General features: G+C 44.0%; 1 protein-coding gene and 1 long non-coding RNA gene across 4 annotated transcripts in view; one reads left to right on the top strand and one right to left on the bottom strand.

Annotated features, from left to right (window-relative positions):
• C2CD3 (C2 domain containing 3 centriole elongation regulator) overlaps window positions 1-14,933 on the top strand; it is a 123,074-nt gene that overhangs the window by 92,586 nt on the left and 15,555 nt on the right. For 2 of the 3 annotated variants that reach the window (XM_028515804.2, XM_036028819.1), the window contains 4 exons: window positions 60-221; window positions 6,601-6,821; window positions 10,099-11,023; window positions 14,610-14,721. In XM_028515804.2, coding sequence (XP_028371605.1) covers window positions 60-221; window positions 6,601-6,821; window positions 10,099-11,023; window positions 14,610-14,721 — 1,420 coding nt within the window. The other variant, XM_028515806.2, reaches the window with a different exon arrangement.
• LOC118501264 lies at window positions 12,043-13,674 on the bottom strand. The gene is made up of 2 exons (XR_004903888.1): window positions 13,505-13,674; window positions 12,043-12,206 (listed from the first exon to the last, which is right to left on the bottom strand). It is a non-coding gene; the product is annotated as an uncharacterized LOC118501264 (long non-coding RNA).

Here is a 14,933-nt window from a genome sequence, read left to right on the forward strand (position 1 = left end):
CACACTGGGAGTTTTCTCATTGGTTGGAAATTTATTTTGCCCTCATTTATTCCTGACAGAAGTCATTCCACAAAAAGCCAGGCATCAAGGCATGAAGAGCATGTGCAGAACATCCGTCGATTTCATGAATCCCTGCAGCAGGGAGAGGCAGTCTTGCCGAGTGATGACAAACTGCCCACGTCACCTGTGTCCTCCCATACTTCCATTCTGACTTCTCTCAGGTAAGGCCCTCTAACTATAGTGGAGCACAAGGTGAATGTGCAATGGCAACCTGCAGCACAGCTTTTCCATCAGCTACCACCACTCTAGGAGGTTTAATAGGGGCCTTCATGCACAGTAGTGTTGAATTGGACCCAGGTGTCCTGCAGGATTCCTCATAGGTCAGACTGTTTCAGCTTGGGGCCTTTTATTTCTTCATGAGGCTCTATTATTGATGCACCATAAATACAGGAACTTTAGATTATTTACCAAACTTAATAACTACCCCCACATCTACACGGCCTCTCATCTACTTTACAATTTACAAAGCTTTATTCTACCCACTGTCTTTATCCTCACAACCACTGAATTCTTCCAGACCAGCATCTGTCCTTTTAATATTTCCTTGTTTTTTTCTTAGCTTAGTCAGCATCTGAGCCAGAGAAGCACTATGAGAATTGAAAGGGTCATTATAGATCATCTGGATCAGTCCCTGGATTGTCTAATAAGAAGTATGGTGCAGTATAAAGGACCTGGCTTCAGAGTCAGATAGGCTTGACTTCCAGTCCTGGCCCTGCCATTCCCAACGGAAGAGATAGCTATGTTGCCAGATAAGTATAATGTTGTATGATAAGAGTTGCAGGTTTCCTGGCTGAAGGTAGATGGAGGAATGAATAACAGGCTAGGTTGTCATGGAAAGATTTGAAGAAGTCACATTTGAATTGGTCTTTGAAGGAACAGGTCAACAAATATGAAGGACATTCGATGCAGAAAAACCATGCTATGGCCCAGAGGCATAAAACAGCAAGTCAAGTTTGGGGAACACACTAACAGCATTGTAGTTAGGATAAAGCTGAGCATAAGATGTAAGGAGAAGGGTGAGTTCTGCAGGGCTCAGATCTTGAAGGACCTTGATAGAATGTCAGGCTAAAAGTTCAGACTTTTAAAATAATTTTCAAATGGAAAGTGATGGGGAGAGGAAGAAGAGTGTGTGTAAAGTTTGAGGGGAAAAAAGGTTTTATGTTTGGAAAAGACTAATCTATTTGGTTTCATGAAGCAAGCTCAGAAAAGAAAGATTGGCAAAATCTTTTTATTGGTGGAACATGAGTTAAAAAAGATTGAGCAGTCGTGCTATTGACTGTGGGAAACTGCTCAAACTTGCATTATAAGGAAGTAATATGTTCATACTCTCATTTTAGATTCTCAGCTAGAGACTGGAGGCTATTTAGGTAAAACCATCCATGGTGTGGCTGTATTTTATTAGGTCATTCACAGAACAGAATTTGGAACCCAATGAGAAAAGAGAAGGAGAAGCTCTCCTTCACCTTAGAGTAGTTTCCTTCAGCCTCAGCACTGTTGACATTTTGGGCCAGATATTTTCTGTGGGGGCATGTCCTATGGTATTTAGCATCATGCCTGGACTCCAGCAGACACCACTAATATCCTTCCATCAGCCTTGACAACCAAGAATGTCTCTATTGCCAGATGTCTTCTTGACACCAAAATCACCAGGCTAAAGATCACTGCCTTAGAGCAGTGGTTCTCAAAACTTAGTGTGTATCAGAATTGCATGAAAAGACTTGTTAAAACAGTGGTTGCTGGGACCCACCCATACAATTCCAGTTCAGTAGGGCCTGAGAATTTGCATTTCAACAAGTTCTCAGGTGATGCTGATGCTTCCAGGTTTTGAGAACCACTGCCATAAACAAATCCTTTACCAAATGGAGACGAATCAAGATAATATCAATTTTGCATTAACCTTAGGTTCACAAAGCTCAAGACCAGTGTTTCCTTTGAGATACAGCAATCCTATGAGGCCTGCAGGGCAAATATTAATAAACCTTTTTCACAGATGACAACATTGCAACTAATGTTAGTAGGTTCTATACCCAGAATCTCTTGACAAGGCCAGTTGGGTTTGCATATTTTCTAAAGTGTCACCATGTTTATGTTTGTGTGTTCCTGCTACAGGTATTTATCCATGTGGCATACACCCAGATATAGACACCTAAGCAGACCCACTGTGATTTGATAGTTGCAGCTTTTAGTGACAGAATAAGGATAAGCTTTGTCCTCTCATTTAGTTTGGGTTTGTCTCTAAGACACGCAGACTGTTCCTAACAAAAGGATAGAAAGACTTCTGGTTTACTTCACAGGTATTTAGTATCTATGTTGTGCCAGTTGTATCAAGCACATTGAGTATACTAGAGAAACAGAGAAGTTTGAGATGCTATCTTCTATTACCAGATGCTCATGGCCTAGTTAGGGATACTAAACTAACACATAATGAGAAAACTAAAGGGAAATCTCAGCAGATCAATGGAGATGCCAGGAGTTTAAGGGGGAGGTGGCCCAATGATTTGGGGTGATGGACTCTGAAAAGGAGAAATATGAGCACCTTAAAAGTTGAAAGGAATAGGGACAACGCAGGGGGAGTAGCTTGAACTCTCAGGTTCCAGCATTCAGAGCTGTGAGACAGGAATGAACCCAGTCGGGACAGAGTCGATCTATTATCACGGAAGAAGCATGAGACTTGGAGTCCCAAGTTCTAGGTAGCTGCATACCACCCACCCTGGACAAATCACTTAAATTCTCTGATCCTCATTCCTTATCTGTAAAACAGTAACTACTGATCACTTCTGGGTGGCTGAGAGTTAAACAAGATAATATATTTGAAAGAATAAAACATAAAATCCTATTCAAGTGAAGGTGGTAGTGGTTGGTGTGATTCTCATTGGAGAAAGGTAAGAATGAATACAGCCCTCCTTCCCTTGCTGATGGCACTCTCACAAACATAGTCAACATTCCTAAAACCTGCTGGACTTTCTATAAGAAGTATGGCAAGCATCACCTCACAAAACCCGCTGGACTTTCTATAAGAAGTATGGCAAGCATCACCTCACAAAGTACAGTACAAGAAGGGCAAGGATTCTCTGTATGCACAGGGAAAGCAGCATTTTGACAGGAAACAGAATGGCTGTGGTGGCAGACTAAGCCAATTTTCCACAAAAAGCCTAAACCTACAAAGAAAACTGTGCTGAGGCTTAAATACATTGAGTCCAACTGCAGAGCAAAGAGAATGCTAGCTATTAAGAGATGCAAGTGTTTTGAACTGGAAGGTGATAAGAAGAAGAAGGACCAAGTGATCCTGTTCTAAGCTTCATATTTAGTTTTATTATGTGATGATAAAATCTTGAGAATATGTTCACTTAAAAAAAGAGTAAATATGGCCCACTTAAAGGTTTTTGAACAGATTATTTTAAGTAATTTATTCATGTCTATATTTCCATAAAGGAATTGGCACAGAGCTCATAGTTCATCAGGGGAAACAGATGTGAAACAAACGGGTGATGTGATTGAAGAGTATGGAAGGAACGGTGGTACCCAGAGGCCCTTAAACTAACTTAGAGGGTCAGGAAAGCCTTGCTAGCAGAGGTCACTTGCTTGAAGGATTAGGAATGGCTCTGAGGTAGCAAAGGTTATTGTTAGCCCAGAGTAAGGCCTTACTCCATCAGAGGTAGAGGATCTGAGGACATAATCAAGAGTGGTTTCCTACAGGGAGATGTGATTTTGTGAGACATCAGAAGAGAAATTGCATGAGCTAGACAGAAGTGGGAGAAAGTTGTCCCTGGGAGTGGGATTGTAGTCAGAAGTGAAAGATGAGTTGGTGGATTAGAGAGAGTCCAAGTATATACAGACTAAGTGAGAGGTATTAAATTCCTAACGCAAGCAGTAGAATGTCAGGGAAACATAAAAGATGCATATAACTTCCAGTCAAGATGGTGGTATAAATAGACATGGCTCGCCTCTTCATACAACCACATCAAAATTACAACTGAAATATAGAACAGCCTTCACTTAGAACCATCAGAAATCAAGTTGAATGAAAGTCTGACAACTACAGAATTAAAGAAACCGCATCCATCCATACCGACTGGTAGGAGGCATGCAGACACAGAATGGGCTGGCGTCTCACTCACCTGTGATGGATAAAAATTCAGGAGGGATGTCTCAGGAGCAAGGAGTCCCAGCACTACAGCAGGCCCCCCAGCCCAGGGTTCCAGTGCCAGAATGTAAGTCCCCGAAACTTCTGGCTGCAAAAACTAGCAGAGATTGAGTCAGTGGAAGGAACTTCTAGAGCCTCAAGCAGTTCCTCTCAACCTACACATGGACTCGCCTACTCAGACTCAGTCCCCCTGAGCTCCAGCACCCCTTGAACTTGGGCCCCCAGAGCTCCAGCACCAGGGTAGCAGCTTGAAAAGCACCAGTGGCATACTGGGAGAAACTGAAGTGTCTGGATCAAAACAAGCAGAGGCCATTGTCCCTGTTTTAAACCCTCCCCACATAAAGTCAGCAAGCTGGTGTCATATCTTAGACTCCATCAACCTAGCTTACACTGTTTAACCCACCTTGGAGATCCCGAGAGATTCCACCCCACCCAATTTACAGGCCCAATTTACAGCTGCTCTTCCATATGAATGGGTGACTGATCTTGGCTCATGCTTTACAACTTCCTAAATCCTATCAAATAAGCTAACTAGCCAGCCTCAGTGAGCCCCAGAGTGAGTTGGCACTAGCAGCAGCCAGCCTAGGTTCACAGCTTGGCTTTGCCTGGGAATCTCCAAGCTCAGCACAAGTAGCAGCCATCTGAGATTGCTTTATGCCCCATGCAGCATGGCCCCAGGCAAAATACAGGTGAGGACTGACTTTGGCCTGCACCACCTGGAAAACGCTAGGGCCAGCACATCCAGTGGATAGCTAAAGACTACATCAGATCATTACCACCCTTCCCCTCCACTGCTGATCCTCCATGAGGGTGGAGGTTGGTGGTAAGTGGTCACAGCAAATCCTTGCAGCTGAGTGGCCTGAGTAAATCCCTTGCATTGACCTGCCAACAGCAGTGAAGGCTTAACTACAAGAGGAGGGTATACTCAGCCCACACAAAGGGCTCACATCAAGTACCCAGCTTGGGTGATAAGAAAGGCTGTGCCACTGGAACCTATGGGACACCTACTACATTAGACCATACTACCATGACATAGAGTCAAGCAGCTCTACCTAATATATAGAAACAAACACAGGGAGGCTGCCAAAATGAGACAAAGAAACATGGCCCAAATGAAAGAACAGAACAAAACTCCAGAAAAAGAGCTAAATGGAATGTAGATAAACAATCTATTAGAAGCAGAGCCCAAAACACTGGTTATAAGAATGTTTAAGGAACTTAGTGAAGACCTCATCAACATAAAAAAAGATCCAGTTAAAAAGGTAGGATACACTAATTAAAATAAAGGACAGTTTACAGGGAAACAGCAGTAGAGTACATGAAGCTGAAAATCAAATCAATGATTTGGAACATAAGAAAGCAACAAACAACCAATCAGAACAACAGAAGAAAAGACTCCCCCCAAAATGAGGATAGTATAAGCAGCCTCTGGGACAACTTCAAGAGGTTGAACATTTGCAACATAAGGGTGCCAAAAGGAGCAGAGAAAGAGGAAGAAATTGGAAATCTATTGGAAAAAATAAAGAAAACTTCCCTAAATTGGTGAAGGAAATAGACATGCAAGACCAAGCACAGAAAGTCCCAAACAAGATGGATGCAAAGAGGCCCACTCCAAGACACATCATAACTTAAAATGCCAAAGGTTAAAGACAAAGAGAAATCTTAAAGGCAGCAAGAGAAGAGAAGTTAGTTACCTACGGGGGAGTTCCCGTAAGACTGTCAGCTGATTTCTCAAAAGAAACTTTGCAGACTAGAAGAGATTGACAAAAAATATTCAAAGTCATGAAAAGCAGGGACCTACAGCCAAGACTGTTTTATCCAGCAAAGCTATCATTTAGAATCAAAGGGCAGATAAAGAGCTTCCCAGATAAGAAAAAACTAAAGGAGTTCACTATCACCAAGCCATTATTATATGAGATGTTAAAGGGACTTATTTAAGAAAAAGAAGAGCAAAACTGTGAACAATAAAATGGCAAAAAAAAATACTTATCTATCAACAACTGAATCTAAAAAACAAACTAAGCAAACAAGAACAGAGACAGAATCATGGATACAGAGAACATTTTGATGGTTGCCAGATGGGAGGAGGAGGTGGTGGAATGGGTGATAGGTGAAGGGATTAAGACACACAAATAGGTAGTTACAGAATAGCCATGGGGCATGTAAAGTACAGCATAGGAGATGGAGCAGCCAAAGAACTTATATACATGGCCTATGAACATGAACAATGGTTAAGGAACTGCCTGAGGGTATGGGGGGTACTGAGTGGAAGGGGGCAAAAGGGGAAAAATTAGGACAACTGTAATATTATAATCAATATAATATAATTTTTTTAAAGATGCATATAATTCCAGTGAAAGGCCCTTTTGTCTCTTTTTCCCCTTCTTTTTCTACAGGAGGAATCTGAGTGAGCTAGATCAGATTCAGCAGTACTTCAGCCAGAAGCTCACCAAGCCTTTACTTCCCCTCAGTTCTGAGACTCAGATCATGTCACAGTTCCAAGAGAACCCTGCTAGAGACCATGGTGTGCCAGGAGCCAGCAGCATAGACCCTGAGAGCCAGTGCATCCTGGAGAAATCTAATAACCTGGTGTTGCAAGTCAGCTCCTTAATCACGGGTATGGCTCAGGGCTCCTCTTGTTGAGGAGTTATGGTTACTGGGTACCTTCCATAAAGGAGTTGAATGCCTACCCTCAAACAAGCTCCTATGACCAACAGAGACCAACAGCTTTCATCATCTTATTTTTTTTTTTTTTTAAAGGAGAGGCATAGTAGCATGGCACAAGAACGTGTGCAATGGAAAGAGCATTGATTGGGCTGAGAGGCAGGAGGCCCGGGTGAGGTCTTTGGCGGGTTTCTAGCATGGACTTAGTATTTGACTTTCCTTAACTTTTCTTGTCCCTTCTTGAGGTTTCCCTAACCAAAAAAGAAGGTGGGGCAGGGTTGAATTAGATGAGCCCTTCAGTAGTTCTTGAACTTATGCTGCTCTATTTTCATAAAAAGACAACTACAAATACATTTAAAATTCTAGTTCTCAGAGCCCAGAATCTGCATTTTTAGCAAACACCCCAGATGCTTTTGGATGTTGGTAATCTATTGTCCGCCCTTTGAAAAACCCCTTAAAGTGTTGGTTCTCACTTTGGCTGTATATTGGAAATTCCTGAGGGAGCAATTAAAAATTCAGATGCCCAGGCTGCAGCATAGGTCAGTTGTGTCAGGATCTCAAAGAGTGGGACCTAGGCATCAGTGTTTTTCATAACTCCTCAGGTAACTCCACTGTGCATCCCAGACAGAGATCACTCTAGAACAAGGATTTCCATACTTTCCTGAGGTAAGAATCACCTGGGATATTTATTTTGAAATACAGATGGCTGGGTCCAGGGTTAAGCCCTGGAAACTTGTATATCAGGCACACTTTGGAGAGTATTGAGAAATCATTTAGATCAGCACCTGAACTCAGCTCTCTCTTGGTATCATTTTTGCTCAAGGAAAATGTGTGAATATACACAGGGATGGGTAAGTTCCATTTTCTTTATTGAAAGGGGAAAAAGCCACCAGAAATTTATATTAAGTACAGATCTTCCTAACAACTTTCCCCTGATATTTAACCTGTTGGTAGCCAGGGTCCGAGAGGTGTACTGCGTTTTTGGCTTCCACTTGCTTGGAAATAATATTCAACCAGCTATTTATTGAGCACCAACCACTCTAGACAGTCTTGGGTTACTAGTCCCAGGAATATACAGTGGAGGGCAAGACAGGCATTGTCTTTGCTTCCATCAAGCGTATGTTCTATAGTCAAGCAAAGAAACTGCCCCCCAGCCTTGGCCAGGTGGCTCAGTTGGTTGGAGCATCATCCCGTACACCGAAAGGTTATGTTTGTCTGATGCTCAGTCAGGGCACATACCTAGGTTGCGGTTTGATCCCCTGTCAGGGTGTGTATGGGAAGGGACCAATAGATGTTTCCAGTCACATCAGTGTTTCTTTCTCTTTCTCTCTTTCTCTCTCTTCCTTCCTCTCTCTCTAAAATCAGTGAACTTATCCTCAGGTGAGGATTAAAAAGGAGGAAAAAAGAAACTGCCCTCCCACCCAGAGAGAAAGCAACAAGCAAAACGGGGAGGTTCCTTTAGGGTGGAAGGGAGAGTAAACAGGGAATCCCTTTAAAGGGGTGTATTAAACAAGGAGAGAGAAAAGAACTAAAGAATTGAAACTGTATGATGGAGGCAAGCTTGAGAGTTTAATCTTTATCCTGAAAGAAAATGGGGAGTTCTAAGCAAGGGATGACAAAATGAGAACTGATATTCACAAGGAGAGGATGAATTTTGAAAGAGAGAGATGATTGAATCAGGGAAATTAGTTTAAATAAACTCCCTCTGCCTCCATCATACACTTCTGAAGAAGTCATCGGACTGGTAGATATGAGTGTAACTTGACAAGGACTCACTGAATGGTTGTTTTGTTTATGTGTAGGTCCTTTGCTGGGCCCTGAAATTGCAACATGAATCAGACATATATGTTCTCTGCCTTTGAGAAGCTTACAGTCTGATAGAAGAAATATAGAGAGAAACAGTTACACAATAGCATTTCTTGGGCCTCCATGTAGAACAAAGCTGTGTAGCCGTCCCATCCAGCTGGTGCCTCTGAGCGTGCTCCCTGGAGGATGTGCGGTAGAGCAGGGCCTTAAAGGATGGGCTGGCTTATGAAAAGCAGAAAGACTGCTCCAGGACAGAAGGGCAGTTCGGGCCAAAGGACCAGGATCGACTAAGTGTGCTTTCTGGTTCCTGTTTCTATTTGCAGGCGGGATGTTCCATTTTTATACATCTACTCACTCCCCTTTGAGACCTGAAAATTGTCACTGTATTAAACCTAGCCAGCACCTTCTGGAGGCTGAGCACTCCATTAGATGCTGTGAAGATGTGCTTCCTACCCCTGAGAGTCAGGTTTGCCTCCCAACTGCTCTTTCTTCTCAAATAATCCTGTGAACATATGACATTTATTATGCATGTTTATTAATTTATTCCCTACGGTTTCATCCCCAAATCGAGTTCAGGTGACTGGTAGCTTCCATTTATTGTCTGTATATGTGCCACACAACATGTGCCTGTTTATCATATGTATTCTTCACACCGAAACCTTGTGGAAGGGCAGTGTTAGTCGTATTGTAAAGATAAGTAGGCTCTGGTTGCAGGCCAGGCAAGGTCCCCAGTAGGGGCACATGAGAGGCAGCCACACATTGGTGTTTCTCTCCTTCTCTGTCTTCCTCCCTTCCCCTCTGTCTAAAATTAATTAATTAATTAATTTTTAAACAAAGATAAAAAGGCTCAGAGAGAATAGTTTGCTGGTGACCATGAAGTTGGTAGAGATTTCAACCAAAGACTGACCAGCTCCAAAATCTCTGCTCTTTCCAACACACCATGCTGCCTCCATATTCTTCCTGAACCTCCCCTGCCTTATCATTTGGGTGGTAGACATTACCTTGTTTTCATTTTCCACGTAAAACAGATACTTCAAATAGTTGTCATCAAATAGGTAAATAAGTGGATTCTCATTTTGGTTTTTAATATAGGTAATTACTGAAGTAAATGGAAGCGTGAACATGCTCACCAGGACTCCCAGCTCCCAAGAATTCCTGAGCAGGAGCAGATAGCTCTGAAAACGTTTCTACAGATGTAACCACAACTTTAAATAGATTAGATTTTGGTGTTCTGATACTAGAATAAAGTGCTAGAAATTGTACTGCCTTGAATATAGTTTCACTGACTCTTGGGTAGATTAACTGTCTTTAAGATTTGTTCAAAGTCTGATTGCAAGACTGCTTCTGAAGCTTGAAGCTAGTGTGGGAAATTGAGTGGTCTGTGGCCCTACCTTGTAGTAAGAATGATATCTGTTGCTGTTCAGATCTGCAGACTATCACCAGGAACTCTCAAGCATCTTTGAGTTCTCACCAAGCCAGGAGTAGAAGCAGAGATGTTACCACGTCCCCAGCTGCTCAGAACCCAGAAGCCATGCAAGAACGAAGCACAACTCCAGACCTGCCATTGGCAAGAGCTCCAGATGAGCGCACAGCCTCCCCTCTTCCCCCTACCCTTGAAGAGTCTTTGAGTAGAAGAGGAAGAGGAATACTCCATGAGTCCCTCGGACATACCGTACCTATTACAGGGATGCAGAGCAATGAGGAAAATGAGGCAGGCCCAGCCGCCAGTGATGAGGACTATGAAGAAGACATCATTGAGCCCAGGACACTCAATGAGATCACCACCATAACAGACAAAACTAGCCCTTGGTCCAGTTTTGTGTCAGACACAAGTGAGATCATTAGCCTTCAGCCTGATGAGGTGCAGAGGGTAGGCCCCTCTTGTCCTTCTCCAGATCCTTGCCTTAGAGAGGAGCTCAAGGTCAGAAGTAGCTTTATGTTCAGCCCAGAAAGGGCTGTCAACCCCCACCTGCTTAGGCAGGGTTCTTCTAGCCAAAGTCATGCTCCTTGTGAGGGTGAGGGCTCCAAGGCCAGAGTTGGAGAGCCTGCCTCAGCAGACCCTCAGCTCCTCCAGTGCACGACACTCGCAGGAGCCCAACAGAACACTTGCTTACCAAGAGCAGATCAGGACCAGGAGCCCAAGGCAAGGGCCCAGGCTGAGAATGAAGCTGCCTCCAGTGAGCTAAGTGACTCTGCTGATAGCTTTGAGAAATTCCCTCTATACCTAGAACAAAAAGCCTCCCAGAACAAAAGGGAAAATCATAAGGGGCTACCCATTAACTGCCCTGACATCAGGCAGAAGCAGGCAACATCTGGACCAGAGGTTTCCACAAAGCAGAGCCTCCTTCTGTATCCTTTGGTGTTTCCCACAAGTAGCCCCTTAAGCCATATATAGGCATTTCAGATGCTGGTGCTTAGGCCAGCCTAGTGTGAGTGTGAGCAATGGCCACCACCCTCATGGAATGCACTGAGGGGCGTAGGAGGACCCTTCAGAAGACTCACCTGCACTGACAGGGTGTTCCAATTCTCCCATTAACACCAGCCCTCTGAAGCATAGTACTGTGAACTGGGTTTAGATATTGGGAGCACATTTATTAGCCTGTTCTAGGCTGATTAATCTATTGGGTATTTTACACCTGAAAGCAAGGCTGTGGCTCTAGGGAATGAAACCTTTCATCTCAGTTGAAATAGAAGTGGAGGATGTAGACGGGAAAGAAAGTGCTGTCACTGATTGAGCATTTACTGTGTACCAGGCACTTTACATACACTTTTTAATTCAATCATCTCAGGTCTGTAAGGTAGGCGTTACCATTCTATTTTGCATATAAGGAAACTGAGGCTCTGAGTTACAGTGATTTGCCTAATATTTAGTTTCTTTTTAAAAAAAAAAAAAAGCAAATGATGGAGCCAAGGGGAGAGGAAGTAGGCACAGCTGATACAGCAGTGTTATGGAGAGAAGGTCACCTTCTTTCTCCTTTGAAACACAGATGGACACGCTATGGGGAAAGGAAACCACTTAGGACCATCAACAGCCCTCACACGTGCAGCCTAACCAGTTGGCTTTAAAGCGTGAAATCCCTGGAGACTGAGTACTGAAAGCCAAGGCTCTGGTGGAGTCCTTTCCCAGGCCCGCTCATTCTGGCTTCTGACGCTGCTGCCTTTGCAGTCCATTTAGTGGTGCTCAGAAAGTATGGTCAGTGGAGGGGCAGTCACAGGTACCACCCTCCCACCTTCCCAACTATTTATTCTTGGGGAAAAAAATAAAAACAAGTATTGCCAGGCCCTGTACTGTGTACTAAGGACAGAGACTTAAATCGGAACTTACCTCAAGAAGTTCCCATTATGAGGTAGGAGACAGGTAATGACAGTAACAATAAACAGAGAATGACGTTTATTGTCCTAAGTGCTGTGAGGATGAGAGATGGGCTAAGGGCTGGGGAACAAGAGGAGGAAGCTGGTATCCCAGTAGGACTCTGCTTGGAGGTATCCCAGTAAGAGACATTAGAGCTGGACCTCAGGGTGAATGGGTAGTCTGTGGACAGATGAGGAGGTGAACTGTGTGCAGGGCCACAGCCAGGTGAGAGAGCCTGGCCTGTGGGCAGTGGTTCATGTGGTTAGAGCCCAGGGGTAGGTGGGCTAGTGAGTGGTGCGTAGGGCTGGATCTTCAAGGGCCTTTCATGCCAGGCTAAGGTGCTTGGGCTCTATCCTACAAGCGAATAAAACTTTAGCTACCTTAAATTTAAAATGGAGATAATAGAACTTTTCTTGGGGTTATTGTGAAAATTAAATTAATGATGTAATCTACCTAGCACTCTACCTGAAAGTGTTCAGTAAATGCTAACTGGCAAGCAAGAGTGTGATATGGTCAGATATACAATTAGGAAAGTCACTCAGTTTCCTGTAAAGGATTGATCAGAGGAGACCAGGTAGGAAACTCACAATAATAAAAAATGAAGAAAGTCTGACCTAAAGCATAGACTGCTTTATGATGAAGAGGAGAAGGGTAGGTTTGAGAGGATTCAATGGAGGCATAAATGATGGCAAAGAGGGAAACTTAAAGTCTGACTTAGAGGTTTCTTCTGAAGTTACTAAGTAGCGATGTCATTTACTGGATAGGGAACTACACATAAGGATAGTTTGTGGAGAAGAGCAGATTTCCATTGTGGACACGTGCCTGTGAGACATTCAGGTCTGGAGTTCAGGACAGGTCAGCTGTAAAGATAGTTGTCTTTGGAAATATTTAAGGGCAGCAGGGAGAGCATGAAAGGGAGAACCACACACACAAGACAGAGTCTTGAGGTCAATATGTAAAGGGCAGGCAGAACAGACACCCACAGAGAAGAGCTGGTCAGAGGTGAAGGACCAGGAGAGAGGTGGTGTGGGAGCAGTTTCAGGGATCAGTGGTCAACACACTGACACATAGGACAGACCCCGTAGACAATGGACTGACTCGTGTTCACTGGCTTTAGCATTAAGGAGAGCAATGCAAAAGGCGGAATACAAGGCAAATTTCGGTGGGTGAGGGAACCAGCGGAAGGACAGTGAGGGCAAGCAACTTTTCCCCAGGAATGGGGAAGACGAGAATAGCTGACATTTACTGAGTGCTTGATACGTGTCAGACACCAGTCTAAGCACTTTGCATATATAAGCTCTTAGTTCTTAAAACAAAAAGCACTATTATATCCATTTTGCTGGTGAAGAAACAGGCACAAAAGTGAGCTTTCCTGACATTATCATTTATTAAGTGACAGGAGTTACTGTTGGACCAGGACCCTTAGAAAGGCAGAAGAGGGTAGGCTGAGAGGGGGGACTTCATTGTTTCAGACTCACCCCTGAGGCCTCTCAGCAACCCCGTTCCTTCCACACAGCACCAGCGGCCATCCGGCTCAGTCCGCAGCAGTCGGAGCAGCAACAGCAAGTAGGTCTACCTCGCCAGGGCCTCTGAAGGAGAGTCAGGGATTGAACCAAAGTAAGAAATGCATCATTTCATTCATTTAGTAGATATTTATCGAAAACTTACTGTGTTCTAGTACTATGCCAGGTAACAGGAATGCGGCTAGGAAAGAAATCATCTCTGCCCTCTTGGAGTTCAGAGTCTAGTGTGGAAAGCTGATGATAAACCAGTTTGAATCAGAACCATATTTAGCTTATTAAGCAGAAACAAAACATTAAACGTCAAAATAGTCCCCTCCTTCCCTTCCCAAACTGAATCAGTGCTTTGAACAAATATTTGTTCTCAACACAGTGCTGGATACTTCCAGAAGATACAGTGGAGAAGTGAAAGATCTAGTATCTGCCTTCAAGGGCTCACACCCAAACCAGGTGGACCAGCTGTGCCCACTTAGGCAGAGTTCTCAGTTCTGGGTGTGAGCAGAGAACCAGGAGGACGGACCCTCCTCATTACCAGGCATCTCCCTCCAGTGTCTAAGACACTGGCCCTTGGACCTATTTTGTCTGACTTCTAACAGCTCAGTTTTTGGCCAGCAGGCCCTCAGGAAATACTCATCACTTGCTACCTACTAGGTAGCTCTAGGGAAGTAGGCAGGTAACCAATGGGAACTATGCCATCTTTGTCTTTGAGAAATTTAGGGAATATTGAAAGAAAATACATTGAGATTCCTATCAGACTAGATCACCAAGCAGTATCCTGTAATGCAAACTCTGCTCTGGACTATGAAAGAAGGAGGGATCACTGTGGGCTAAGATCAGGAGAAAGCTTCCTAGAGGGGGTGGGATTTAAACTGACCCATAAAGGAAGCATAAACTATGATTTGTTAGGAATGGAGAGAGACTTCCAAGCAGTGATAACTGCTTGAGCAAAGGATTCACAGTCAGAAATAGTGGGGGGACAAGTGGGTGTGATTGAGGTCAGTGAAGATGCGGTGTGACAAGTGGGTGGTTTCTACGTGCTTGTGTCCCTTAACTTCCATTGTAGCCCCGAGCCCATTGTGGTGCCCAACTTCTTTTTGCCTCCCCAGCAGCTGGAGGCCTCCCTGCGGATGCTCTCACTCTCTGCAGCTTTGCCACCAGCAGCCACAACAGATCAGGTAAGAGACCGTCCTTTCCTGTAGAGTCATCTCCTCCGTGAAAGTGTGCAGACTGCAAAGCTACCCCAAGCTGGCATCCTGAAAAGGCAGTTGCAGTGGTCACTCTCCAAGTTTGTACTGAGCACGTCCTGTGGGCCCAGCAGTAGTAGGCAAGGAGTTCAGGGAAAGTAAGGAAGAGTAAATGTACTAAGGGCAGAGCATCATCGATTAAG

The sequence above is a fragment of the Phyllostomus discolor genome, chromosome 6 (genome assembly GCF_004126475.2).
Source record: "Phyllostomus discolor isolate MPI-MPIP mPhyDis1 chromosome 6, mPhyDis1.pri.v3, whole genome shotgun sequence".
Taxonomy (NCBI): domain Eukaryota; kingdom Metazoa; phylum Chordata; class Mammalia; order Chiroptera; family Phyllostomidae; genus Phyllostomus; species Phyllostomus discolor.